The following is a 26857-nucleotide window of genomic DNA, read 5'->3' as shown; positions in this document are numbered from 1 at the left end:
AATGGTAAAGACACCTGTGTGACACCAACCAAATCAGGAGATGGCTTTGAATAGATGGCACAGCCATATGTTGTCAGAAGAGCTGGAAAACTGGCATGGTTTGGTTAATTCAGATCCAAGGGAGCAGTGGCAACCATTTAATTTCTCCTATTTGCTTCCTCAAAAGAGCTACAGGGAAGTGACACAGAAAACAGTAAAATACCAGGAGGTGATAGAAAATCCAACAGCTTTATGGACTTAGGGAGCGCCAGTGCAAATATCCTGACATCTGTAGTGTCAGGTAATTGTGCTGGGGAAGTCACTGCGTGGTCTCAGTCTGCAGATCTTGGGCTTGATTAAATATAAAGGCTATGGGACATGTGCAGCCAAAATGCACCCATGGGAAGGGTACAAGGAGAAGTGGTTTGTCTCTGGGTGAGCTGGTGGTGTGGAAGTGTTTGGTACAAGGTTGATAAGAGCTGGTCACATAACTGAAAAAAACCCAGTGCAAGTTTTTGTGCTGTTGTGCCAGCTATAGGAGAGAAGTCTTTGTCCTGGGTATTGGGGCAGTGAGGGAGAGATAAGGGAGAGATGTTGGTTAAGAACTATTCCTGTCACGGCCTACTCTTCCAACTAGCTTTATTTTCAATATTTTAATGGCATCTAGCTGATTTAAGATCTGCTTAGTATGTTTAAGGCAAATAATTTACTAGGAGCCAGCCACTGTGTAGCAGAACAGGTTCATCTCCTTTGTTTTCTGTGTGTGTAAAGATCACTTCTCTCCATCTGTAGACATCAGCTTTTCCTTTCAGATGAATTGTTTTAAGGACAAATTGTATGGAAAATAACACTGCAACCACAAACAGTGAGTGGTGCTGGAGCTTGCCAGCGTCACTACTCCCCAGTTAATAAGAGGTGACTCGGTTCTCCACTGCTCCAAGCATGTTGTTTCCTGACAGAAAGGAGAAAGCTAAAGTGTGTATGCAGTTATTCAGGTGCCAATGTACATAAACTCCTCTGCATCTGGTAAAATTGGCTTGCAACTACACTGGCACAGGCAGCTGCTTCAGTTAGAGGTCTCAGTAAATCACATGAAATCAGATTTCAAGGTGTGACCAGTGATACTGAACTTATTTCAGAGGCAAAATCCCAACACTGGTGTACACAGTGTATTCCTCACACACAAACTGATATCTGTATAGAAGTCCCTGGGCTTGTTTGGTACAGGCCAAATTTTGTCTTGATGGATGTCACCAAAGGACAAAGGGTGCTGTTCCTTTCGGTGAGCTACTGATGGAGCACTGCTAGAAACCCCAGCTGCTCAGGTAAAGCTCATTTTGGTGGTGCACTCTGGTTTTAGAGGTCATGAAACAACTTCCTGTATGTTTTGTAGGGCAAAGATCATGTTTTTTACATGCAAAACATCCCATTTGTCCACATATGTTTTTTGGAAGCCATTCATCTGTGATTATGGAAACTCGGTGACTTTAAAAAAGCAGCTCAGTAGTGCAGGACACAGAAGCGAGGTGTTGACTCTTTGCCCAGCCAGGATATATTCCAGCCTGAATGCTTCTTCACTTGGTTCTTGGAAGGCTGCTGGTCGTCGGAACTGTAGGCAATCAACTACTTTGCAGGTGTCTTTGACCAGGCCCTGTCCAATGCAGGCTGAAATCAGACTCAACTCCATCTCCTGGCAGAAGGGAGATGGACACTGAGTGCTGTGAGGCAAATTCCTCTGTTGTCATTCCCAAGTAAGAGAAATAAAAGTGGAATGATAATTTCCAGTGCAATCTTCAGAGATTTTACTACTTTTCATGAGATGTCTGTGGGGGTTTTTCTTCTCCCCTCGTGTGTGATGCCACTTCTCAGGCTGAAACAGAGGTTTTTTTCAGTGTGGCATCAGTTGGCAGTCTTGAGTCTGTCACGTTACTCTCCTCAGCCTACCTTCTAGTACCTGAGGGGGAAGGAAAGAGCCAGGACTTGGTAATTAAGCTTATTGAGGAATGCATTGTTGGAGTCTCGTGGGTCTGGCTTCTTGCCTGCACAACATGATGGAATCACGACGTGGAGATCTGTAAATTGTATTGCTGCATCCCTGTAATTATAGCCTCGTTCACTCTTTACTATCCCAGCTGCTTCCTCAGTGTGCTGCAGGACACTGCTAAGGATCAACACTCCTTCTCTTGCCTAGTTTTAGGAACCCAGTGAAGGGTGGATTGCTGAGTACGGTGTGTTCCAGTGCCCCTGGGCAATGCTCTCTATCCATAATGGACAAATGGATCCTCACCAGTACAGGGGCTGCTGACTCAGACTGCTAACGAGTGAGGCATAGTCATGGGGTTGGAGTAGTCCCAAGACTGCTTGAAGAAGTCCTGGTATATGTAGTACTTGGAATTTAAGTTACTGGTATATACTTGGTGGGAATGGCTTATGGCTTTTTTGCTAGGAGTGGGAAATATGTGGGTATTAAGGCAAAGTATGAAGTAGTCAACATCAGTGTAGTGAGCCCTTAGCTTGAGTGTCCCAACCTGTTTCACTAAAGCTTTGCTCCTGATTCCTATTTAGTCTCCCCTAGTGGCACTAGTGGATATATTTATTTTTCTAACCTTTTGTTTAGATTCATCTCTTCTGAGTAAATGAAGAAAGTGACTATGAAAGCACAGCATCTTCCTTCTGTTTTCATCAATGAGGAGAAGTTCATAACCAGGTAAATTATTAAAAAACCTCAAACATTCGATGATCTTGCTGCTTTATTTCACATTAGTCCATATTTATTCCTTAACAGGGGATCCTGTCCTGAAGAGAGCTGAGCCTATAGCAGCAGACATTTCTACAACTTAATTTATTTAACCTGTCTGCAGAACAGAGTTGGCCTTTATATGAAATTCAAAGAACAGAGCATTAAACCTTTGGGTCTGTGGGTTTTGTTCATTAAGGAGAACAGCCCTTCTAGAGGATTCTGAAATGAAATTCCAAGTTAGGGAAGAAGACTTTCCTGTCTTGGAAGTCTATTGGAATTGAACATGAGTTCCAGAATTTAAGTTGAGCTCTGCTTCTCCGTGGCTTGGGGCTTGGCCTACAGCCCCAGATCTCAGGGTTTCTGTGCAGAAATGTCTTTCAGGCTGCCAGCTCTGTGCTGTGATCAGTGGAAGCGGCTTTTTCACTTACTTCCAAAACCTTGGAATTGCACTCAAACTGCAGTTTATGTGATGCTTTCTTACTGTTCAGTCTGGCTGGTAGGAATTTTTCCTAATGCTACCCCAAACTCTGAGCCTCCTGGTGTTTAGCTCCATCCCCTTTTTTCAGGATTAATTTTCCCTTGTTGTCAAGAGCACAGGAGCTGGAAGAAGTGCCTCTCTTCTCACTTCCTTTCCATCCCTCTTGGTGTTCCCATGGGAAGAAGCTACCTGTAAACTACTTATAAGCTACCCCAGGGGAATTTCTCCTACTACAGTAGATATTTGTTCCTGAATCCTGATCTTTTTCCATGTGGCCTGAGCAGTGCTGTTGATGTCTCCCTATTCAAGGGAGGGTGTCAGGGCCTTGCCTGGAGCACAGAGACAATAAAGACATCCCTCCCTTTCTCCTCAGACGTTATTCCTTTTAAAATGCTGCTGAGTTGGGACACGGTGCTTTTGTGTCAGAGGTAATTCATTGGTTTGAGCTCCTGCACAATTGGCATACAAAAGCATTTGGAAATGTACCACATGAACCAGTGTCTCTGGGACTTTATTCTCCCCTAGACTTGCCTATTTAAGGGGGGAAATGTGGACCGTGGTCGAGACCTTTTTGCATGATAGTTCATGGTTTAAAGTTGTTTTTGCCTTACATTAAAAGAAATAAGAGCCTCAAGAATTACTGACATTCCGTATGCACTCAGGCTTGCTTCCAGTGCCATTCCCAGACTGTCCTCCCTCATCTAAACCTTGAAACTGCTGTTACATTACTGCTCTTCTAGTTGCATCCTGCAAATCTTGCTGATGGGGCAAGTCTGCTGTTTGGGAATTGCACAATGGCTGGATGAAAAGGCTGACCAAAGCATGTGGGGTTATTTGGCTGGCTGAACTGCTGTGTCTCTGGCATACCTGCCATAAATATTCATGATTAAGTGAGATGGGCTCAGGGAAGAAGAGGGCACAGGTGAGTTGTCCTGGGTTAGTGTTTTAAGAAAGCAGTGTGGGCTGTGCTGTGGTTTACCACTGGGGCACCTGACCTTGCAGCTCCCTTTTATCTTGCTTTTGCTACTGAAGAAAGTGGTGAATCTGCAGTAAATGTTACGTGAGTTGTTCTGCCAGTTACTTGGCTGTGGTCTCCATTAATGGCTGAGTTTGGCTGTTGTCAGGAAGCTGCTGAGAAGAACAGACTTGCAACACAACAGCTGCTGATTTTCTGGTAGCCAGGCACTGCAGAGATGGCATCTGTCTCTAGGCTAGGGTACTAGGAACATGTGTTACAATAAGGCTCATCCTAGAACTGAGCTGGTCCATGTCTTACTCCTTTCTGGGGCTAAAAGAAGGAAAATGTTTTCTTTTCTGATGTCTGCACTACACGAGGACAAACAAATCAGTGTGAGCTGCTGTTCAGTCTCTCCCTCAGGGCTTTTCTAATGACTTGAGAGGTTTGTCACTGTTGGTTGCACTAATGCAAGACTGAAACCTGAAAGATGTACTTACATGAACTTCTGTGGAAGGTCATGGCAAATTTTTCTAGACAAGGCAAGAAACTGTGCAAATCTGGAGAGCTTGCTCTGAGAAAGAGAATCTTACCACACCACTTGCTGCTGTTAGCCTATGATTTTATTTGCCTTTGCAGACAACATGGACTAAGAGTAATAGGCAGGATTCAGTGTGACCCAAGTCCTTATGTGTTCACAGTCTGTTTTGAGGGAGCTCACCTCCCCAGCTACTGACCTGGAAAAAGCTTATGAAATAACAGCTGTCAATAACAATATAATACTAAAAGGTGTTACTCTGGGAAATATAAAAAGTTTGAAGCCCATGTCGAGCAGGATCAGCTGTCACATCTGTCAGACAAAACTGACTGTCTCCTACTTGCACATTAATCTTGAATTGCATCTGGAGTTTGCCTGTGTACGAGGCCAAGACGTGCTTAATCTTGCTTACCTTGTAGCCAGCATGATTAGAACTGGGCTTATATCTGGTTCATATCCAAGTCTATTAGAACTTATCCTTTTGGTGGGATGACCTCAGTGCAATCCCTCATAGCTCACAAGACACAAAGAACCTGTAATAAGCCATCCCAACATGATGGAGAGAACAGGTTTTGCCACTTGTATTCCTAGGATTTGAGACCAAAGTGAGTCGAAGTAAATGTTGAAGTCACTGGTTTGGAGCCCAGCACTTTGTTGATAAAGCTACTAAAAAGTATTTCTTTGTGTGGAATTGCAGTAATGTAAATGATTTACATCCAGAGTGTTAGCAGGGAACGCAGTGAACCTTGTGGAGTTTAGTGGTGTAGCCCTTGTCCTCATGTTCCCTGCCAGGTAAAAGCCCAGTTGATGTTTTCCCTTCTCACCATGGGAGAAGGCTCAGTAAGCAACAGGACACTGTTGTGTTTGCTAAGTGGAGAAGGGAGGGAGGGATAGATATGCCAGGGAAAGCTTTTCACATGCACACTCCAAGTGCCCCTCTGTCCCAGGCACAACAGAGACACATTCACTGCCCTGCTGGCTGTCCCTGCTCTCCTCTCCAGGGTGTGCCAGCTGAGCCCAGGGGAAGGCCACGTTCCTGGGGCCAGACTGCACGCTGGGCTCTGTCCCACTGGGGCACCCTTGCACTTAAACCTGGGGGAGAAGTTGTAATAGTGCCTCTGTTGGTACATGGGTCCTGAACAGCTTCAGCAGGTCTGTGGAGACCTTGTGGTGCAAAGAGTTCTGCAGTGCTGTCTGTTTGAACCGTGGTCCATAAGGAAGAGCCTGTGCTCTTCCATGCAGTTGTTCCCCATGGCTGATTACCTCTGCTGGTGGAAATTGCTTGCTTGAATTACAGCCTAAGTAATCTTTGAGTGGTGTGGGGAAGAGCATTTCATTCTTGAAGGCCCTGAAATACATTTCACCTAATTCTGTTGTTCCCCAGCCCTCCTTAGCTGAGCTGCAGCTGGCTTTTTGTCTGCGTGGCAGAGATTCTCTTCATCTCCATCCGTTTTTCTTTTGAGCAAAGACTTGGTGCAAAGTTGTTGTGCTTCAAGCAGACGGAAATAGAAATTCTAAGCATACAGTAGATATTGGGAAATAAGAATATCTGTGAAAATATAAGAAGCCATTGTAAATCATCATGCAGGGAAAACAAACTGTAAGCCTCATTGAAATAACCTGCAATATTGGTGGATGAGGGTGTTGTTCCTGTTTGCTTCCTTCTCTTGACTGTTAACAGAGGTCCAAAGTACAAGCTATTCTGGGGCAGTGTTATTAAGATCATGTCAGACTGTGACTAATTAATTTCCTGTGTGTATCAGGTGTTTAAAGAAGCAACTTATGAGCAATCCAGTAACCTGACAAAATTTTAGTCCCAGAAAATGGTGTATTGATCATTAACAAACCTATGCAAGGATGCAGTGGGTAGCACAGGTATGGGGTGTCACCCTGCCACATAACACCTGCATTTTACATTGACAGACATGTTATAAATTATTCTTTCTTTGTGGTCTTCTAGAGAGCAGTTCAGCTTTCTTCTGAAGAATTATAACTCTTACTATTCGGATCAAGAGAATCTACAACTGACATGTAATCAGGTAAGGAATTAGGCGAGAGAAACTCCCACTAATCTGGAGGTACCTGTCTCTGCTCTCTTCTCCTCACCGCACTGGACTCCAGCACTTGCTGTGGGTTTTTTATTATGTGACATGATCCATCTAATATAAAAAACCAGAACAGATTTCCTAGACTGATCAGGTCAGCTGCAGTTTTGGATGTCTTGGAAATACCTCAAAACTGAGGTTCCACGGCCTCTCTAAGTAACCTCTGCCAGAGTTGTGTCAGCCTCAGCGAGTCCATTGTGTTCTTGTTACTTGAGGGGAAATTGATTACTACTTTATTTTTACTCAGTTGTTATGTAGTACTCCTTATTCCTTTTTTTTCTTGTCTCCAGCGAGAAGGAGACGCACCATTTATTGAAGGAATCCTGTCAATATTTTGGGGAGTGCGACACCCTATCCGATTAAAAATTCAGGATGAGAAGCTGATACCCTCTTTTGTAACCCTGAAGTCAACAGGGAGCGTGGATCTGTTCCCTAGTAAAAGGTAATGTGTGAACTTCCCTAGGGAGGAGGCAGGCTAGCATTGCAAGACAGCTCTTGGGGGTGGCTTCAATGGATGTGGCTGGCTGTGTACCCCAGATTCTCCAAAGGCTCTTGGTGCCAGCTTGCACAGCAGAGCTCTGTGACTGATATGGCCTTTCAACAGCTTCTGCTGGGCAGAAAGGTGTGTTTTTGTAGCATCTTTGTCTGGCTGTCAGATTGAGGAGCTGGAGGAGGCTGCTCTTGTTCACAGGAAGTGACTATTCCCATACAAGGACTGGGAAATCGATGTATGTGAAATATATGTATAAAGAAACCCCAAACAAACTCCACATGTATCTGTGGACACCTGATACTGGGAGCCCCTGAAAGGTCTCATGTTGGTGCACGCAGTACGGCATGAAGCCAAAAGCTGATAGTTAAGTGCCCTCCTGGCTGCTTCAGGTGTGGAATCATTGCTGTTCAGCTGAAGTTCACACCAGGGAATGAATCCTGGCTTTGTGCAAAGTCTAGTGTAGAAAACCCTGTTAAAATGCCCACAGACCAGCTACTCCAGGCTGCTACCAGTGATGTTTTATATCCCAGTGTGTTGTGCTCAACTATTACAGGTTCTCAGTGTACTTTTCCTTCGTTTTGAACACTTATTTCCCCAGCCTGAGTTGGTGCACTTGAGCTAAAGCTGAGTCATGTGCAATAGGGAGGCAGTTCACCCTGAATGACTCCCTGATAAATTGTGTATTGCAGAGCTTCTTTTCCTAATTACCCATTGTCTTAGATTGCATGTGGTGCACGTTGGAATTCTGGATTTAATTCTGCCATCCTTGCAGCTGGGAAATTCTAGTCAAGACAGGGACAGGTTTTCTGTCTCTGGCTGTTGAAATTGAGGGCTGAGGCCTGACAGGTTCTGTGTTTACTTTGCCCAGCTCTGCTGGTGTGGGGGTGTGTGGCCTGCAGGACAGGGGCCACTCTGGCAGCTGAGGTCATGCTTTGCCTTTTAGTGCTTAAGAAACTTCTGGCTGGTGGAGATCTGAATCTTAAAGTAAACATTAACTCATGATCCCAGAAACATGGGGCTGCCCTGACATGCTTTAAGGTATGCAGAGCAGCTTGGCTGTGTGATCCTGAATGAACTTGGTAAATGTGTGGAACACAAGTGAGATTGTTGTTTGGTGTGTTCATGGGAGTTAGCTGAATATTCTTTGGAATATATATATATATATATATATATGAAATGAATTTTTATTATTGTCTTACAAATTGGTTTATTCTCAGTCAGAGCAGTAACTGGATGAAGACTTTCTGCTGAAGAGTTTAGGCAATGAATTATGGAAATGTTGACATAAAAAAGGTAGATTTTCTAACAGGCTGCATGGAATTCCTTGCTCTCATACAGAACTGGGTAGCATGAAGGGCTGGTATGTAATTTAGTCTTCCATGTCCCATCTGTATAGCAGACATGTATCCTGTGACTGTTAAAACAACAATACATGTTTTCTGTGTGCCTGCCTGGTACTTTATTGTGATTCATCCATAACTTTGCTGTAAAATAGATAAATAATTACTGCAAGTTATTTAAGGGACATGATTTCTCTGTTCAACAGGCTCTAAATAGGCCTGTGATATATTTGGGATCCCTCATTATACCATATTTTAATAACTGATTTTTTTTTTACTTAAACTAAAATTACCATGCAGAAGTCTGTAGTTGTGTTCTGTAAAGTTCTGTGCATGGGCAAGAATGCACTACGTGAAGCCTGGCCACAGGATAAACTGAAATCACTGTGCTAACGAGGAGTAATAAATGTTTGGTCTTTCAGGGGAATGACTCGCTGGGGAGAATTTGATGACCTGCATCACATTAGTGGGGAGACACTGAAGTCTGCTGAGGAACAGCCAGACCTCGAGCAAAGTTAGTGTCGGTGCTCTTATGTCCACAAAAATTTGGGTGTTCTGTGGCTGTGCAAAATGAATTTCACCCATCAGGCCTTCCCTAGCAGTGAGGGGGAATCTTTATGCTCTGTGTGACGTGTTGCAAGCTGGGGGAACACTGACCCGGGGCTGGCTAGGGCTGACATTGTGCAGGTGGCTCAGTGAACAGCCAGTGCTGATGGGCTGTGCTTTCACCACGAGATCGTTCCCAAGGGAACAAAATAGCCAACTGTGGCCACTACAGCCAGCACATTCCTCTTCATCACATGCCTATGCCTTCCTCCTCTCCTGCTCCCCACCCAAAAAAATGTTAATAAAAAAATAAATACCTCCACCGAGAGCTTCCTTCCTCTGGGGTTGCTGGCTGGGAGGGGGGAGCAGCTGCACACGGTGCTGATGTGCCTTTGTTCTTCCAGGTTATCCGTGTTATGAAAGCCACACGCTGAAGCCCAGGAGTGAGCAGGAGCACGACTGTGCCACCCTGCCCCGGACCAGCAGCGATGCCGCGGCCGTGCGGAAGAGGACCAAGCTCCCCTCAGCAGTCAGGACAGAAGGAGAAACTCACAGGTTCTCAATCAATGGCCACTTCTACAACCACGAGGTAGGAATGCTTAGGCTTGGGTTCATCACCTGAGGGTGCGCCCCGAGACAGGGAACCCTGTCCAGTGAGCTTTGCCTCATGCTCGTGCCCTTGTGTGGCTGTTTTTGTTCCAGACATCAGTTTTCACTCCGGCTTTTGGATCAGAAACCAAAATAAGAATCAACAGCCATATGAGAACCAGACATGTGATAGAACAGCTGCTTCACAAGTTTAAGGTAACCTGGCAGGAGCAAGTGTGGCTGTGTTCTGGAAATGTTCATTCCAGCGTGCACTCCAGTGCTGCAGGAAAGGCAGGGAATACTGCATGAAATGGAATGTGAAAGAACCCACATGGGCCATTTGAAATGCATGGGTTGGGTTTGTTTTATCAGTGTTTCATGGCGCTTTGAGGCTATAAAAGTTACACCGGGTGTGTGGTGCGCGGTGAAGGGGAAACTGCAGAACCCCTTCCCTGAAGTCCCGCTCAGGAGGGTGAACGCTGCTGCGCTTCCATCGTTCCCAATGCAGGGAAAGGCTGGTCACTGCCCGTGGCAGGGCTGCCCTCCAGCGGACATCCCCAGGAATTGCGGTTTGCTTAACAGGGAATTCAATCCCATGTCTGGGAGATAGGTTCTGTTAGACCTAGGCAGGTGGAAAGGTCCAGAAAGTGAGAGTTGAAAGTACTGCTCAAGGTCAGTGCCGTACTGTCTGAAACTACATTTTTTTTCCCTTGGAGTTACCTTGGAACCATCTTCCGCCAGTATGATTATAGCCAGTCAGAAATACCTTTCCCATTAGTGCTGTATGTTTCTCCAATTCTATGTGGCTGCATAGGGCACAATTTTACTTTATTTATGTTAAACGTCCCATTTAAATTGTCTAGAGACTTGGCTATTGCAGAATTACTTGAAGTAGTTAGTGGGACTTGGGAGTGTAATACTGAAAGGAAGATGACTTCTAGGAGTAGTAAGGAATGGACTTACAGACTGGGGTGTGAAGTTTTGGAAAAGTTGCAAAGTAAGTGTTCAAAAGCTCTGCTGTTTGCTCAGTGTGCCTGTCAGGCAAGTTGGGTAGGCAGGGATCACAGAGTCTTACCCTGATGAAGATACAAGTAGCAAATCTACATGTAACATGAAAAGAAAGTTGTATGAAGTAGTTCAGGATGCTCCAAGGAAACCAGGCAGGAATGATCTGGGCTTGTCTAAGTGTGTTACTGATTGGGGCAATATGGAAGGGTAAGGATTAGGGTTGGCACGGGGCCAATGAACATGGCAGCATAGCTTTCTGTCTTATCTAAATCCAGCATCTTTAAACTCTTCCACAGACAGGATCTCTGTCTCACTTTGATCCAGATCTCTGAGCTGAGACACACAGGGAGTATCTGCTGAGAGGGAAATGCTGGGAAGGTCTGTGAATCTGAATGGATTTTCTTTTGTTTCACAGATAGAAAACAGCCCCCATGAATTTGCACTTTACATTATCCATGCATCTGGAGGTAAGCCAGCCACTGCTGCCTGATCACTTAATCTCTAATCATCCTCTGTGTGTGTGTGTGTGGAATGTGTACCTCTGAGTGACAGGGCTCATCCCAGACCTCTGTCCTCATTTGGGCAGTGTGGGTGCGGTGTGGCATTTTGGCTTCTCCAGAGACCCCTCAAATGTGTATCCTCTGGAGAGGAAAAGCAGAATGATTGTGTTGTGGGCCCTTTCAGCTGACAGTTTTGGATCACAGATGCTGAGTTCAAAGTACTCATTTTTCAGTGGGAAATGTTTACTTCCACAACAGTTTAAGTTCTTTAAGAAACAGGAGATTTGATCTTTATTAAAGGGAATGCCTGAAAGAGTGGAAGCTAACTGAGGGGGAACGTACCTTAAATGACAAAATATTAGGGACCTGCTAGGTATCTGGTAATTGCACAGCAGTCAGATATGGTTGATCTGTGTCAAAGAAAAAGGTTCCTAAATGCAGGAGGTACAGAGAGGCCCTGCAGTGTGTTCTGTATGTCATGACATTCCTTATAAATCCCAGAAAAGAAGCAGTTGAGGAGTGGAGACGTCCCCTTGCTGCACAGGCTGCTGCAGGGGCCCTCGGAGAAGATTGCCAAGTTCTTTCTCATGGATGGGGATGTGGAAGAGATCAGCAGTGACGTGCGTATATCATCAGCTCTGGTACCTCAGGGGTTTTTTCTCTGTTACCATGAGTAGTAGTGCATTTCTTGTCTTCTCCCTGGTAGGTTGCTCAGTACATTCCATTTCATCTTCCCTTTTTGGAATCAATTCTGCATAGAATAAATGAAGAGGAGAAGCAGGAGATTCAACAGACAATGGCAAGGTAAGTGGAAGTAGAATGAGGGGGGTCGCTGAGTCCAGGGGAATCTGTACAATGCTGGGCTGGCTCATGAGGAGAACACGTGGATGTAGCAGTGTGCAGGTACAACACTGCTGGGACTGCTGGAGAGAGGGGTGGGATTTATAATCCTTTCCCTGTGCTGTATACCCAGCTGTTCTGTTAAAGATTACAGAATAAATACTAACTACACACACAGTGGGGTCTTTTCAGAAAGTTTAGACCCTTAGAGTCACTTCAGTTTATTGTGTTTGTTTCTTGAGCCTTTACAAGCCTCAGCTTGTGCTTGCTGCTGTGTATTCCACTGGAAAGAATAAATGCAGTACACACTGTGGTACTGTTTTGGTTCTGTAGCATTTAAGCCACACTGGTGCCAAATGTCCCTTTAAAATGTGTGGTAAATGACAGGAATTCCTGTGACAGTAGCTCAAAATGCCCAATAGGGACAAGCCAGAGAGGCTTCTGTATTTGTGAGCAGCTGGGTCCTGAGACCAACAGCAGTGAGAGGCTGCAGTACCCATGGATCTGTGATTGGATGATGGGCTGATAATCATGTTGAATCAAAGTGTACAGGGAATATATAAAAAAATAGTAAGTAACACCTGCCATTTTCTAGTGGGAAGCTTTTCATTGCCCTTTGACCAGCTCATTAGAACTTGGGTTGAATCTTTGCAGGATCCTGTTACTGAAATGCATTCTCCCCCTCCATCTCAGGTACCTGAAAGAGAAGAGCCTGATACAGCAACACCTTCGCAGTCGAACTGTTAGAAAAACAGAGACCACGGTTTGATGGGAACGGCCCCTTGGGAACAGCCCCCTGGGTGTGCGGAGGGGCAGTCGCTGTGCTGCTGCTTCTGGGGGCTGGGACTGAGGAGCACTTCAAGCTCAGGGTGTGCAGAGTGAGGGAGTTTCTCCTGAGCATTAAACAGCCAAAACTGCCCCCACTGCTGCAGTGCTGGGATGTGGGTTGGAACCACCTAAGGAGATGCACTACATCCCCCAAACAACAGATGCTGAATCTGGCTTGGAACTTAGGGAAAAATACGCCCTGAAAAGCCCAAGGCTTTAAACCCTGCTGATGTACAACCCGTTACCTAGAGGCTGGCATAGGAAAAATATTGCAATAACCACTGTGTTCATAGAAAATATGCAAATTAAGTATATGGTTATCCCTCTATTAGAGAAATGTGGAATTGTACTAGCAGAAAGCTTTTCAGTAGAGGCAAGTGGCAGAAGGTATTTATGTATTTAAGACAGCAGGTAGGATTTTCACTTAACTTATAAAATATCCATGCAAGATGCCTGAAATCCCACTGGCTTCATGTTGGTAGATGCTGAACTTGCTTAAGCTTTGAGCTACGGTTAGAAAAACATAATTGGCAGCCTCCCACGTACAAGCTGCTCAGCTCTTAACCGTGAGAGGGTGTTTATCCCTGAAATACCTTGTGAAACGCAAAAGAAGAACTGTCACTGAACACAGGTGGGTCCTGGAAGGCATCTCAGTAGTTTTTGCTGCTGTAGTAAGTGATTCTGTGGTTCTTCCAGTGTTTTCTGTTTGAAAGGGAATGGAGAAGTGCTCAGGGAGAGGCTGAACATCATAACCGTGGAGGGTTGGGCTCGTGGCCTCCCCATGGATGCAATTTGAGTCCAGCCTAGCCCCAGAAAGGGCACAGCAGCCAATGCCAGGCCCTGTCTGGTGGAGTTGTGTTGGATATTGGAGCTCAAATTACAGAGATGCAAATAAAATAAATTGTGTGCAGTTGATGTTCCTCCTGCATTAGCCGATTGTTTTTACCTGGTATCTGTGACAACCTCAGCTGCCTTTGCCTTGTGCAGGTAACAAGTAAGTGAGGGAGGAAATGAACATGTTGTCTACAAATCATGTGGAATAAATCAAATTATAAAACTTTACACTGCCTGAGATCTTGGTACTGGGATGTGAATTCAAAAAATGAAGGTCGATGTGCTGATTGAAACTACTCCGGCTGGGGCAAGGGGGGTACAGTTTATAATCCTACCTAGGAAAATATTAGGGGCAAGGGAGTAGAGAGAGGAGAAATAAAAATAATTCAGTGGTTAAGATGTAGAGATTAAGTAATAGCTGCCTTAGAGCTGCAAATAAAAGTTCCTTGAAGCAGCAGAGCGTGCACCCAAGTGGAAATGTTGGAATATTAAATATTCGTAATTTCTTGCACAGCCCATATGGAAAAGAGGAGGTGTTTTCAAGCAGGTTCTCCAACTCTCTGTGTACATCCACACTTCCTAAAATGAGCTATTTTTGCCAGCATCTGATGTTCAAGACTTGAATCCTGTTTATTTCCCTTATCCTGCTGAATTGGGACTGAAAACTGCTGGAAGATAGCTCTGGAACATGGCACAGACCAGGTGCAGTCGCCCGGGATTTGAGGGTGAGTGAAATCAGGCTGTGACTGTTGTGGGCTTGGTTCTTTGTGAGTGCAGTGCTGTCTAAATGAACCATTTCAGACAAATACAAGAGCGGGGGAAGAATTTATTCCAGATTATTATGGGACATTCGTGGTAACACAGCAATGACACACGGGTGACAGAGGAAGTGGGGGCCCCTCTTGCATTTGGGCCCAAAGCCATTAATCGCAGAGACAGTCATTAAAAGGCTTATATCTTACCTGAGATCTTACATTTCCCTGCTGACCAGGTGTTTCAGCAGTCCCTGTCCTGTCCTTTTTGGGACATTTTACTTATTTTTTTCTCTCTCACCTTGTTTGGGATGCCAGAGATAATACTTTTCTCTGTTTAAAGGTAACTTTACAGCGCTCCCAAGCAGCCTATATTAGTGAGTGCATATGCTGTAGTTCAAGGCCAGTGTTATAAAAATGCAAAAATAATTATTCAGTGATTAAGTTAGAATGGTTACAGGCCGATTTTCTTAATTTGATCTCATTTGCACTTATGCTTTATAAGCTTAAGATTTAAAATGCCTTTGTTTTGGTCTGTGACTATTTGGGGTAATAAAATAACATTGCATACCAGGAGATGGTGGCCACAGTCAAACCCTGAATTTCCATCATTTAACTGATTGTTTTGGTGGAATTACTTAAGGGCATGCAGCCTCCCTCTAGCTTAACCTGGCTTTCAGACACTTGGTTTGGTTTAAATGCTCCCTGTGCAGTTTGTGTCACTTCCTGTCATCCAGCGAGGACCTTCCCATGGGCTGTGCAGCTCCTTATGCTGACAGCATTTTCTCACTCCTTTTGATAAGTTCTGGACCCTGGAAAAAAGGAAGATCCATGTGAGCAATAGTGTCAGGAGGGTGCTTGATGTGTTCGTGACACGTTCAGTGAGGTGGCAGCAGCAGGTCCTGTCCTATAACCTCGGCAGGGTGGGCACTACACTATGTGCAGAGCACAGATATGTTTATCACTGTGCAGGATGCATTTTGCTATTGCTGGTCAGCTCAGGTGGCCTTAGATTTGCTATTCGTTGGAAAAATACTGAAATACAGTTCTGGTTCAAATAGTAGGTAGAAATCTTTTTGCCTGTGCTGTTCAGGTGTATCCAGAGGTGGGCATTTTTTATTAATAAAAGAAAATTTTCTGTATTTTATCTTTTAAAGCAAAGACTTATGAAAAGAGAGAACAAGGCTTAAGGGTCAAGGATGGTTTGTTAAAGTTCAGTTAAGTAATACAGCAAAGAGAGGGAGGGAGGTGAGAAGTAGGGAAAAGCAGATTTACCGCAGGGTAAAGAGGAGCCAGAGCAGCTCTGGAGTATGAAGTTGAGTGGGCTGAAACAGCACTGAGAAGGCACGAGGGAAACAGAGGCATGGAGATAAACAGGGAAAATGCTTTGACCGAAAACCTGAGTATACCCGTTCTCTCCCTGTTGCCAAGGAGCTGTGGCTGGAAACAGAAGCAATACCTCTTTGAGGAAACAGGCCTCAGGGTTGGCCTCTCTGCAGCACCGTTCCCTCATGGCAGTGAAGGCGGCTGTGACGGAGCCCAGCTGCTCGGGGCTGATCTGTGGCTTGTACTTGAGGAGGGTGACGAGCATCCTGCAGGAGAGCAGAGCTCTGGGAAGTGGGAGGGGAGCACGCGCTCACGGAGCTTCCCTCCACCCCAGACCTGCAAACCCCCGTTCCGGTCCCACCCACTGCCTTCCCACAGCTTTTCATCCTTGTTCACCACCCAGACATGGATTTCTGGCCGGGAGCAAAGGGGTGCCCTGTTCCCCTGTGAAATGAAACATCCGTGGCTGGTTTTGGAGTGTTCCAAAGGAGAAGGCGGGACAGTGGGCAAGGGGAAGGTGAGCAGTGCCAGGGGTAACAGCAAACCAGCATCTTACTCCTGCTTCCTGTGCTGTAACTTCTCCTCTTCTGAGGTGCACAGGTCTCCATGGAAAGCAAAAAGGCCTGGAGTCAGTGCTAAGGGCACATAACTCTCATCAATCTCCAGTTTGCCTATGCAGGGCCTCCTGAAGGCATAGGAGCTGCTGCAGCAGCGGCAAACTCCGGGATTTATGGGATCAGCCAGGTGTCTCCTACAGATTTCCCCAAGCACGAGATCCAGCTTTGCCAAGAGAATGAAAAAAACAACATTATGTTACTTTTTCATGTTCAAAACTCCCTGAAATGCACATTGCTCACAGCGAAGTTAGGAAAAGAGGAATTTAAGTTAAACCTGGTTTGTAGGATAGAGAACACTTGATATTTTTACTTAATGCTGACTTCTGTCAGTGCAGAACCAGCTGGGATTTTTGCAAATGAACATTTATATGAGGTTTTAGGGACCGGCAGCAGAATTTCTGGCAGAGTTTCAGCAAAAAGTAGGACCCAGATACCAAAAGGAAGCACTCACGTGTTCCTCGGCACAAGGCAGCAGCTTGTCCTGGCCCAGCTGGCAGCATTTGGAGCCGATGGTTGTCATTTCCTTGGTGAATTTGATCAGCTCTGCCGATGTCAGCTGAGGCATCTTCTTGGTGAAACTCATGAGGAGCCTGAAATGACAGATTTTGTCATGCTGGTGTTTTTGTTTCACCAGGCAGTAGTGAGCAGCCTCTGCCTTCCCTGTGGGATGCTCCAGCCAAGCCCCACGAAACACTCCTTAGCATAAGGACAGGACTAAGCCTGGTGTTTCTAGGTCCAGGTGGGCAGGTGTAAGGCTGCCCTGTTTGTGTGAAGCCATGTGTTGCAGTAGTGCCTTTAGCCTGGCCTGTGTGAGCCGTGTGGCGTTACCCCAGGACTGTGCCCAGTGGGAGCAGGGTAAGGAAACGCAGGAAAAAGTAATACTCGTTTTGGAAATAGTAATCTCCTTTCTCCTTGTAAATGTCACAGCTTGTCCTCATGACACTCTGCGTTTCATAAATATGTTTCCTCAGTTCTTCTTCCTGAAAAAAAAATAAATGAATTTGAGGAAGGGGAATGCAGAATGTCCTGAGTATCTACAGCTGTCTCTCACCTGATGTGGACCCCCTGGTTTTAATGCCATTTCTGTCTGAAACCCCTGTAAACTGCCTGAATGTGGTAAAATGTCCACCTCCGTTCCCCATGACCTGGAAGGCCGTGTCTGAGACACCGGGCAGCTCCTGACTTCAGGTATTATAGGGCCACTGTCCTGATCTCAGACAGTGACCATAAGCATCTTTACATTTGGGAGAGGGAACTGGCACTGCTCAGGAGCAGGGCCCACAGAAGTGTTAGCTCCATCCGTTTCCCTCCGTCTCCATCTGTCCATGTTAAATTGCTTCACAACTAAAGATTGCACAGGCTCTGTGGTGCTTTTTCCAGTTGGGAATCAGTCAGGCTTTGCAGGATTTGCTGGGATTGTTACAGGAGCTGTGACTCTGGAGGTGGAGCAGGGATATTGGCATTTTAGTCACGGGGTGACATGCCTGACCCCCTCCATGTGCTGTGAGGAGCCTGAGGACCCAGCAGCACCCACCCCTCTGCTGCGGCAGCCACTGGGAGCCCCGGGCCTGCAGCACTCCCGCAGCAGGTCCTCGTAGCCTTTGCCAATCCTGAGAAGCATCTGGGCAGAAAATTCCGGGTGTCTCCTGGAGTATTCATACAGAAACCTGCAATATGAGGAAGATCAGGAATTAGGGAGAAGCCAAAACAGCTGCCCTTGGGTGGGAAGGACAGCAGGAGGATTTTAGGGTGGGTTTGTCCAGTGGAACAGGGAGAATTTCACAGAGGAAGCCCTGTGTTACCTGGCTAAGTGCATGTCTTTTTCCTGGGCAAAACGTTCACATATTCCTTTGTCTTCAATGAACTCCCTGACGTGGGGGGACAAGCCTGCAGGCTTGTCATCGTTTTCCACGTTGAGGATGCATTCGCTCCTTTGTAACAGGGGCTTTTCACAGCACTGCTGGATCCGGCTGGACAGGACGTGCTGGCTGCTGCACACGTAGCGCAGGATCTCTTCCTGTACAGGAGAAAGGGAAGCCGAAAATCTGAACCCGGCAACAGCAAAGGCATGAAATGTCTGCAGCCACACGAGTGGGAAAGGGCTTTACCCTGTCCCGCATGCAGCCCAGCGTGTCCCCGCGGCAGCAGTCCTTGTGCATGTCGGCCACGGCCACCACCAGTTTGTGAACGGTGACAAAGTCAGCTTTGGGGAATTTTTGGCTTATCTGGGCAAGCTTCCTACAAGGAAAGAAAATAGTTACTGTTTATATTCACAGTGGGAGACTGTGCTAGCTATCATCATTTTTGTGTGGAGAGGTTGTCTAACTGATCACAGAGAGGTGTGGTTGGTTCAGACTTTGGGATTAGACTTTGGAGTCTCTTGGCAGTTCATAAGGAAATGATGATGCTGCCACACACAAATCTGAATTTCTGCTCTGTCTTCCTTGTTAGATGCTACTGGTGACCTGCACATAAACGGGAGAGGGCTGGTACTCAGAGTCACTGTGGAGCCACAGCTTTATTTCAAAATAATAATAAACATGGGGAAGACTCACAAAGCCTTTAAGGTCCTTTCTCCAAACTTCTTCAGGATTCCACAAGTGTGTTCCTGCCTCAGGGAATCTTCTTTTATCAGCTTCACCACCTTCGGTGCCTGGCAGAAAGAAGGTGCAGCCACAAAATTGAAAGAAAATGAAACTGAAACTACCATGGTGACAGTTTTTAATTTTTTAAATTTTTTTTTAATAGTGAGAGAAAACAAGCTGAGAGCTGTACAAGTTGCAAGATGTAACTGTTGCACTTGCTGATTAGTCACCAGCATTTATTAAGTGCTCTGTGAAAAGAAAGCAGAACCCTTCAGACAATAGTTGAGTGCTTTTAGCACAGGGGGTGCTCCAGGGCAGCCTGATTTCAGCTTGTGCTTAACAAGGGGAATTCCAGTATCAGGCTCAGATGTTGAAAAAGAAATGCTGATATATCTACCTCAGTATCTGTGTAGCTGTAGCAAAGCTACACATTAATAACCTCAAATTCTGTGGTGGAATACCTGTCTCTGGAAGCATTCCTCCATGTGATGGGAGGGGCCTTCAGCACTTCCACAGCAGTTTTCCATCATCTCCTCATACTGCAGCGCCACAGAGAGGATTGTTGGGGCATAGAGGAAGGGATGTCTTCTGGAAACTTCATAGATAAAACTGAAACCAGAGAAAAACATCTTTAGTCTCAGGGTAAGTTGATAGCATAATTATAAAAGTAATAAGATTATAAAAGCTACTAAAGTTATTGGTTTCCTGACATAACAAACAGCTACACTGTGTGGTGTTTATCTTGGAAAGTTCTGGTGGGGCCAACGTTTTCCTGGAAATTGAAGTCTCAAATCCTGCCAGTTCTGTCTTAGAGGCAGCACAACTCCTGCTTGGCTTCTAAGGACTAAAGAGAGGCCCTTGGTTTCAGGTGAGTCCTTTGTATAGAATACAATAAACCAGGCCAGACTGATTGTCACAGGGAGCTACAGTCAAAGCAGGAGGTGGCAGAACATGCTTTATAGAACAGCAATTACAGCTGGTTGAATTATGCAAATAATTCACATTAGAAGAAAAATCATTATGAGAGAGGCAGAACTTTCTGGTTGCTGCTGCATTTGCTGTCCCCAGCCCATAGCAGCCACATCCAGGCAGCCAATCTGTGATTTATTACTTACTATCCTGTTAATGGCTGTCCATGCTGTGAATGGTTTCTGCAGGCAGCTTCAGCATCTGGCCTCTCCAAAGGAGAGCTGAACCCTCGTGAGGAGTTTTTCAGGGAGAGGAAGCAGTCATTTCTTTCAGGATCCTTTTTAGCACAGCAGTCAGCAGACCGGGGAAGGTTTTCCTCCTGGCATATTGTATCGAGGAAAATCCTGTCCTGTGAAAAATTAGAAGTTCACCTTTACAGAGGGGAGAAGGAGAGTCCACGAGCCAAATGTACATGTGCAAGGAGGTCTCGTCTCTCAGTAATGGATTCGTGCCTCTGGAAGAACTCATGCCAGAGCTCTGGAATGACAAGCCATACCTGGAAAGCATAACTGAGCTTACCAGAGGCTTCAGGCAGTCGGGGCTGTCGCTGGCCACTGCCGCACACCTTCTGGCCAGGGCTGTGACCCCCTCGGCCATCGCGGCCGCTCTGCCGAACGTCCCTCCTGGCACGTACTGGGCAAACAGGATCAGGGCACTGCAGGGGGAACACGCAGCATTAAACCTGTGCCTGGCCACCTACAAACTACTTACAGAGCTCTCTGGTGAGAGGCAGTGAGAGGATATGTACCACCCCGGTCCTGCATGGGTGAGGGGTAGGGTTAGGGCTCATTCCCAGTGACACGAGGCTGTGCAGTAGCAGCAAATTTGCTTTACCTGCACAACTTACATGGCTTTAAAATTGCTCTCCTGCAGCTGAGAAAATCGTTGGCCAATGCTTGTTTTTTCCTCTGGAAAACAAGATCATTAGAATAAGAAGTGTTCACTAAATGCTGTATCAAGCTCGAGTGTTTCTAGGAGGGAAAATTTCCCTTCAGTACATTTCCTCTCAAGTTTTCCTTCTATACAGTTCCTCTCAGTAATCCCTTCCCCTCCTGCATGCTGCAGAGATTCTCAGGGAATTAGAAGCAATACACTTGGGGCTGATCACACCAGATTTATCCAGGTGTACACTTTTGCTGTACACCTTTGTCCCGTAAGAAAATCCCCATGAAGAACTGTGGCCAAGCGAGCCACCAGATAACCACGTGTGCTGAGTCCAGCCAGCAGTGTTAAACAAAAAATAGAGGAAAAATACGAGATGTCCTTACCTATGTCCTGAGAAGTTCTAGGCAGGGCTTTGGCTACTCTAAGGCTCACCAATAAAATGACATAAATGATTGTTCTCCAGTCCATCCTGTCAGATTTTGGCAGGGGCCTGGGGTGAGTTTGCTTCATCTGTGACAGGCAGAAAGAATTAAGGGGAGGGTGGTACTTTTATACTCTCCCAGATGATTCCTGGTTAATCAAAACCCTTTTACTGTCAGATTTCACATTAGTCCTTTGAGAATACTCCCACAATAATTAGACATGCTCAGGATGATGAACTGACCACCTTGTTGCAGAGGAAGGACCTTGAAGATTTTTTTTTCCCCTGAAATTTAGACAAATAGACATTTTCTACTTATCACACCTCACACAAGAAGTTAAACATGCTGGGCTTTTTATTGCGCACACTTATCTCTACTTAGAGATTGCTTAAGGGTGATTGCTGTGCAGAAAATGACTTTGGAACACATTAGTGACTGGAAAAATCCCAAGTTCAGCTGTTACCCTGATATTTCTGCATTCCCTCCTTGCTGTACAAGCTCTCTCCTGCTCCCAGCTCCCAAGGAGTCATGGAGAAAGGCTGAGTGATGTACCCCCACACACATAACATTTTTGCAGCATTGATGATTACTATCAAAATGTCTATGAAATTTGGAAGAAAATCAACTCTGAAACTGTAGGATAAAGGGGGAAATTCTGGTTAATACAGGTGTTTTACTGATTTTTTTTTTTTTTTTTTTTAGAAGTATGCTGTAAGCATCAGCAAGATAAAAAGACAAAATTTTGGAGATAGAATGGCTTGGGAGAGCTGCAGTTATTGGTAATACAGAGGTAGGTGGGCAAGGACTGTATTTCCACATATGTGATCATCACAGAATCACAGACTGGTTTGGGTTGGAAGGGACCAGCTTGCTCCAAGCCCCGTCCAACCTGGCCTTGGACACTTCCAGGGATGGAGCACCCATTTAAACCCTCTAAATTCAATGTCTCCATCGTCCCTTTCCATGCTCAGCAGGATGGGTAACTGCTTTTCACTTTCCTTGGAAAACCCTTGCCACTCTTGGGATGGTATTTGGGCTGTGTACAGTGAACACTCCTCTGCAGGAGGGAAACGTGTGGTGTTTAACTGCAAAGCAGTGTGGTGAGGATCATTTCCAGGAGAGGCCCTTCCACTTAGTGCGTTCAGTGCAATGAATGTCCTTCTGGAGGCTCTGGTGCGAAGTAGTTATTACCCCTATGAGGGAGGAAGGAACTAAGACTTGATCCTGGCGGGTTCTCGATATTGGGAGGGGGATCTGCAGCCCAAATTTAAGTGTGAAAGCTTTAAAGGAGTGCTGTTTGTAGAGGCTGCAACATATATTTGTTACCAACACAACACGCCCTTTGCTGGGAAGCAAAGCCTGGGTGCCAGCTGATTGTGAGAGCATAAAATGAACCTACAGCATCTGGAATAGGAGATGTAAGAAATCCCTCAGGTTGAAACCCTTCTCCCCTGTCCCACCCTCCCCTGCACCTCCTAAGCAGAACAGCCCTGCTTTTATCTCAGTTCCAAATCCGACTGCAGCTGAAGTGGACACGGCAGAGTACAAAGGGTGACATTTACAGCCTGTCCTTGGCCTGTGTGGCCCCGGGCTGGGATGGTGTGGCCCAGAGAAGCCGGGACGGGTGTCCAAACAAGTTATCTCAGCACAAACGGGGGTGCAGGGACCTGCTGGCTCAGCACGGATGGGCAGGGCAGGGAATGGCTCTGCCTGCCACAGGGAGCACGGACTGGAAAAACGTGCAGGTAATTGGGCAGCGCTGAAGTGGTTAAAGAACACTGTACTTGTGCAGGTTTGGGTACAGCTGCAGGTGTGCTTAGTCCTCCTCCTTCTCTACTCAGACTCTACAAGGGAAAAAGGAAAGTCAGGCCATCAGAAACCAACCCAGATGGATAAAAAATATCAGCTGTGGAAAGCCGCAGCCCAAAAGAGAGCCTGGGAATACAAGGACTATTACTCAGCATGGGCCCAAAAGCTCTTGAGTAGTAATTTTCCAAACCACATCAACACTGAGGCTTAAGATGCTACTTTAAGTGCTGCAGCTTGGCTGCAGAGCTCTGTCTTTATGGCAACTGGAAGACACTGTGACACAGGAGGGAAACAGCTGAGTTCCTCTGGATTGTAGACATGGGGGTGGGATCCAGGGAAATCAATTCCCTGGACACCTGGAGCCCGGACTATCGGGTGGAATTTCGCAGCCGATGGACCGAGGGCGCCGCCTGGCGAATTCTGCCCAGTACTGCAGGAGGTGCAAGTACCGACGGTTCCCGCAGTAAATGCCACCCGGAATTGCAGGCTGAGTGTGACCCGAGGGCAATTCCTGCCGAAATCCCACCGGACCTGTAGGCACAGTATCCTCAAACATTTCTCCCTGGTGAAAAGAACCTGGAACTGCAGACACTGTGCCCCCAAACACCTCCCCCTCGCAAATAAAGCCGGGAACTGCAGCCACAGCACGTCTGGAGGGCGTTCCCTGCAGGACCTTTTGGAATTCGCCGGGCGGCGCACTCGGCTCGCGCTCCTCCTGCAATTTCGGGGGGATTTCGGATCGGGGCGCGCTCTGCGCTCCTTTTCCTTCTGCAGTCCCGCCCGGGCGGCGCCGCGGACTTAAGTTTTTTTCCTGAGCTTCAGAAAAGCACTGCCCACCCTCTGCTTTTGAGCCCCAAAACCACTTAGGTGGGTTTCTTTTTTGGAGCTGGGAGAATGCAGGACTCAACCTGCACTTCAAGGGCTGAAACTGTGGGACTTAGTCTTTTTCGGAGCTTCACAAACGTAGGGCTGTGCTTTTGGGACCCAAAATCCTGTTTCAAAACGTGCCTGGATCCCTCCCTGAGCAGCCCGGTCCGATCCCATGGGTGCCCGTGGCCTGTGGGCCGCCGTGGTTATTTCACGGACGCTGCCATCTCGCGTCCTTCTGTTGCCATTGCAGCCTCTCTGACAGGCCTTTGACACGCTCGGGCTTCGTTCTCGCTGTCCAGGCCGTAGAATTAGTTCTTTGTAGTGTTGAACCCTTCTCGTCTTGGATGACTTGTTTTTTAGCCTCGAATGCTAATTCCAAGTGTATGGAAATCCCCCGCACTTGGGAGTTTGCGGCGCTCCGGGTTAAATCTTGGCTCTCCAATGTTAAACTGTGGGCGAGGGGCGGTGGCCAAGCAGGGCCAGCGGCGGGGCCGGACGGGCCGGCCCGGGGGTCCCTTCTCGGCGGGGTCGCAGCCGCGGGACCCGCCCCCGCCCCGCGCGGCCCCTCCCGGCGCGCCCCGCCCGTCCTTGGGGGCTGCGGCCGCTCCCGGCGCTGCCGAGGCTGCCGGGGAGGGACCGGCCTGTGCTGGGGGCAAGGGGGTTTGTTCCTTGTGTTCGAGGGCGGCAGCGGGAGCGGCGCTGCGGGCCGGGACGGGCGGGAGGTGCCGGGTGAGGGCGGGGAAGCCGCGGCGGGGCCCGGGGGCTGCAGCTCTCTGGCTTCCCGACTGGCTTTGCAGACATTTGCCACCTTCAGAGGAGGCACAAATCCCCGCGGAGCTGAGCGACGGGTGCGGGGAGCGCAGGGAGCTGTGACCAGGGGAGGGTGTGCGCAGTGCCCCAAAACCCGCACCCCAAACCAGCCCGAAACAGCCCCAGAGCCCAGAGCGAAGCGCCGCGGGATCGCGCCGGCCCCGCCCCCCGGCCCGCCCCCAAGGACGCCGCTGTCCCCGCTCCACGCCCCGCTCCCCTTGTCCTGGGAGAGCTCCCGGCCGGGCCGTGCCCGCGGAGCTCCCACCGCCCTTCCCTGGCCCCAGCAGCGCCCGCCGGGGCTGCGGCGGCGGCGGGAGCCGCGCTGAGTGAACGGGGGGCGGGGCCGCGCTGAGGGAACGGGGGGCGGGGCCGCGCCGAGGGGCGGGGCCGGCGGAGCGGGCGGGGCGGGGCCGCAGGGACAGGCGGGCTGCGATTGGGCGGAGGCGCTCGAGTGCTGATTGGGCAGCGCTGCCGGCCCGCGGTATAGAAGGGCCGGCGGGGCAGGTGCGGGCGGTTGTGTGTGAGGGCTGAGGGTGCGGCCCCGCTGCTGCCCGGGCTGCGGAGGGGAGAGCGCCTTGGCCGCTGGGTTTATGGATCGGGGGAGCCGGGGGGCGTTTAGGGGCGCGTTGTGCTGGGCGGCGGGGGCCAGGTAAGCCCGTTCCCTGCCGGGTGCCCCCGGGGGGAGCCGTGGCAGGGCTGCGGGGCTGGTGCTCTCTGGGTGTCTCAGGTTTTGCTTTGGAATTCCAAAGCCTTTCCCTGTGCAGGGTTACGAGGCAAAGACTGGTCTCCGTTTCTTGGTGCTGCGTTAATGCTTTTTGCTCGTTTTGTGTCAGTTTGCAGCCTGGCTCGTGGTTTCCCCTGGTGCTGGGGAGTGGAGGCGAGTTGTGCTTCCTGCTGGGAGAGAGAACGGCCTTGGGAAGCTGCTCCATGACCCACAGCTGTGCCGAGCCCGGGAGTCTGTCCAGGTAAGAGCAGGGCTTGTACTCCCAATGAGGAGCTGGGTTTTGCTGTTGGCAGATAGAATATGCCCATGCCTTTAAATGTAAGGACAGGCAGAAGCTGGGAGGGACCCTGAGCAGGTTTGGTGGCTCGACAGCAGTTTGAAAAGACCTTGACTGTGGGAAAAGTGTCCAGGAAAAATGATTGCTTTTTTGCAGGGAGGCAGTTTGCAAGGACAGGGGGCTTGCTGTGCTCTGTAGCAAAAATAGTCCCCTTGGGATGTCCAGGGTGAGGAAATGTTGGCCACGTGTGGGCTGGAGCAAAGGTGTGTGGGTGCCTGTGTGTGACACCCGTGGGTGTGCAGGAAGGGGGTTCTGGTGTCATTGGAGCTGCCAGGGAGCCAAAAAGGGCACAGTTGTCTGAAAAAGGTGAAAGCTCTGTTGGTCTCTGTTGACTCCTGCACCAAAGGAGATGCAAATTTTCCCCCTCTTGGTTGCAAACTTCACAAAGCTCCCAGGAGAGAAAGTTTTAAATTTCAACTCACCTTTATGCTAAAGGTTTCCTTGCTCTCTCAGCAGGATGTCGAGTGCCACCGTGTCCCTGAGGTCACCCTTTCTGCTGTTGGGAGAGCACGAGGTGGATGGAGAGGATCCCCAGACATCTGCAGGCACAGGGGACTCGTACAACTGTGATTTTCCTACAGCCCTCGTGAGAGGGACTTGAGGGTACCATGGGTAGTGTGCCAGCTCTCCTGCTGGAGTTTTTGTTATCTGCTATATTTGAACACAAAGAGTAAAAGTAAAGTCAGGTCTGTTCTGCAGTGTGTTACACTTGTGCAAAACTCCTTCCCTCTGTTTATTTTCTGTTCTGGAAAATAAAGTCTGGACTTCCTGGGCACTTCTATTAAGTGATACCATGAAAATAATATTGTACTAAAAGGGGAAAGGAACTATCTGTTGGAGGTCAGATGTCCCTGATAAAAGCTTTGTTTTTTCACTCAGTAAACTTTTAAAATATCTCACAGTGTGTAGGAATGCCTGGTTTCTAAAACTCACCAGCTGAGTCTTAGAGGCTTCTTTGAAGAGCTGTTTTCAGGCAGCA

The 26857-nt window shown here is 47.7% G+C and overlaps 2 protein-coding genes across 8 annotated transcripts in view; one reads left to right on the top strand and one right to left on the bottom strand.

The window, feature by feature from the left end:
• The window catches only part of RASSF6 (Ras association domain family member 6), a 60989-nt gene extending 46989 nt beyond the window's left edge, over nt 1-14000 (top strand). For 5 of the 6 annotated variants that reach the window (XM_027631068.1, XM_027631069.1, XM_027631067.1 and 2 more), the window contains 10 exons: nt 2597-2686; nt 6651-6729; nt 7086-7237; nt 9051-9142; nt 9579-9763; nt 9877-9978; nt 11186-11237; nt 11772-11890; nt 11977-12074; nt 12804-14000. In XM_027631068.1, coding sequence (XP_027486869.1) covers nt 2616-2686; nt 6651-6729; nt 7086-7237; nt 9051-9142; nt 9579-9763; nt 9877-9978; nt 11186-11237; nt 11772-11890; nt 11977-12074; nt 12804-12879 — 1026 coding nt within the window. In that variant the 5' untranslated portion in view covers nt 2597-2615 and the 3' untranslated portion in view covers nt 12880-14000. Of the gene's footprint in view, nt 1-713; nt 719-2596; nt 2687-6650; nt 6730-7085; nt 7238-9050; nt 9143-9578; nt 9764-9876; nt 9979-11185; nt 11238-11771; nt 11891-11976; nt 12075-12803 lie in introns of all 6 variants that reach the window. The other variant, XM_027631071.1, reaches the window with a different exon arrangement.
• Nucleotides 14001-14873: 873 nt separating this feature from the next.
• Nucleotides 14874-23100, bottom strand: LOC113940017 (alpha-fetoprotein-like). 2 transcript variants are annotated; one of them, XM_027631063.1, is made up of 16 exons: nt 22728-23100; nt 21290-21416; nt 20869-20929; nt 20541-20676; nt 20168-20370; nt 19514-19661; nt 19023-19120; nt 18576-18705; nt 18270-18484; nt 18002-18134; nt 17350-17447; nt 16919-17057; nt 16407-16630; nt 15984-16116; nt 15800-15860; nt 14874-15336 (listed from the first exon to the last, which is right to left on the bottom strand). In XM_027631063.1, the coding sequence occupies exons 2-16, from the start codon at nt 21414-21416 to the stop codon at nt 15311-15313; spliced, it is 1932 nt and encodes a 643-aa protein (XP_027486864.1). In that variant the 5' UTR covers nt 22728-23100; the 3' UTR covers nt 14874-15310. The 2 variants fall into 2 exon arrangements, with proteins under 2 accessions (XP_027486864.1, XP_027486865.1); XM_027631064.1 differs by lacking the exon at nt 15800-15860.
• Between the last annotated feature and the right edge of the window lie 3757 nt (nt 23101-26857).

This window comes from Corapipo altera, unplaced genomic scaffold, assembly GCF_003945725.1.
Source record: "Corapipo altera isolate COAL_440 unplaced genomic scaffold, ASM394572v1 61517, whole genome shotgun sequence".
Lineage (NCBI taxonomy): Eukaryota > Metazoa > Chordata > Aves > Passeriformes > Pipridae > Corapipo > Corapipo altera.
The sequence above is the reverse complement of the archived record's forward strand: the minus strand, read 5'-3'. Positions and strand labels throughout refer to the sequence as shown.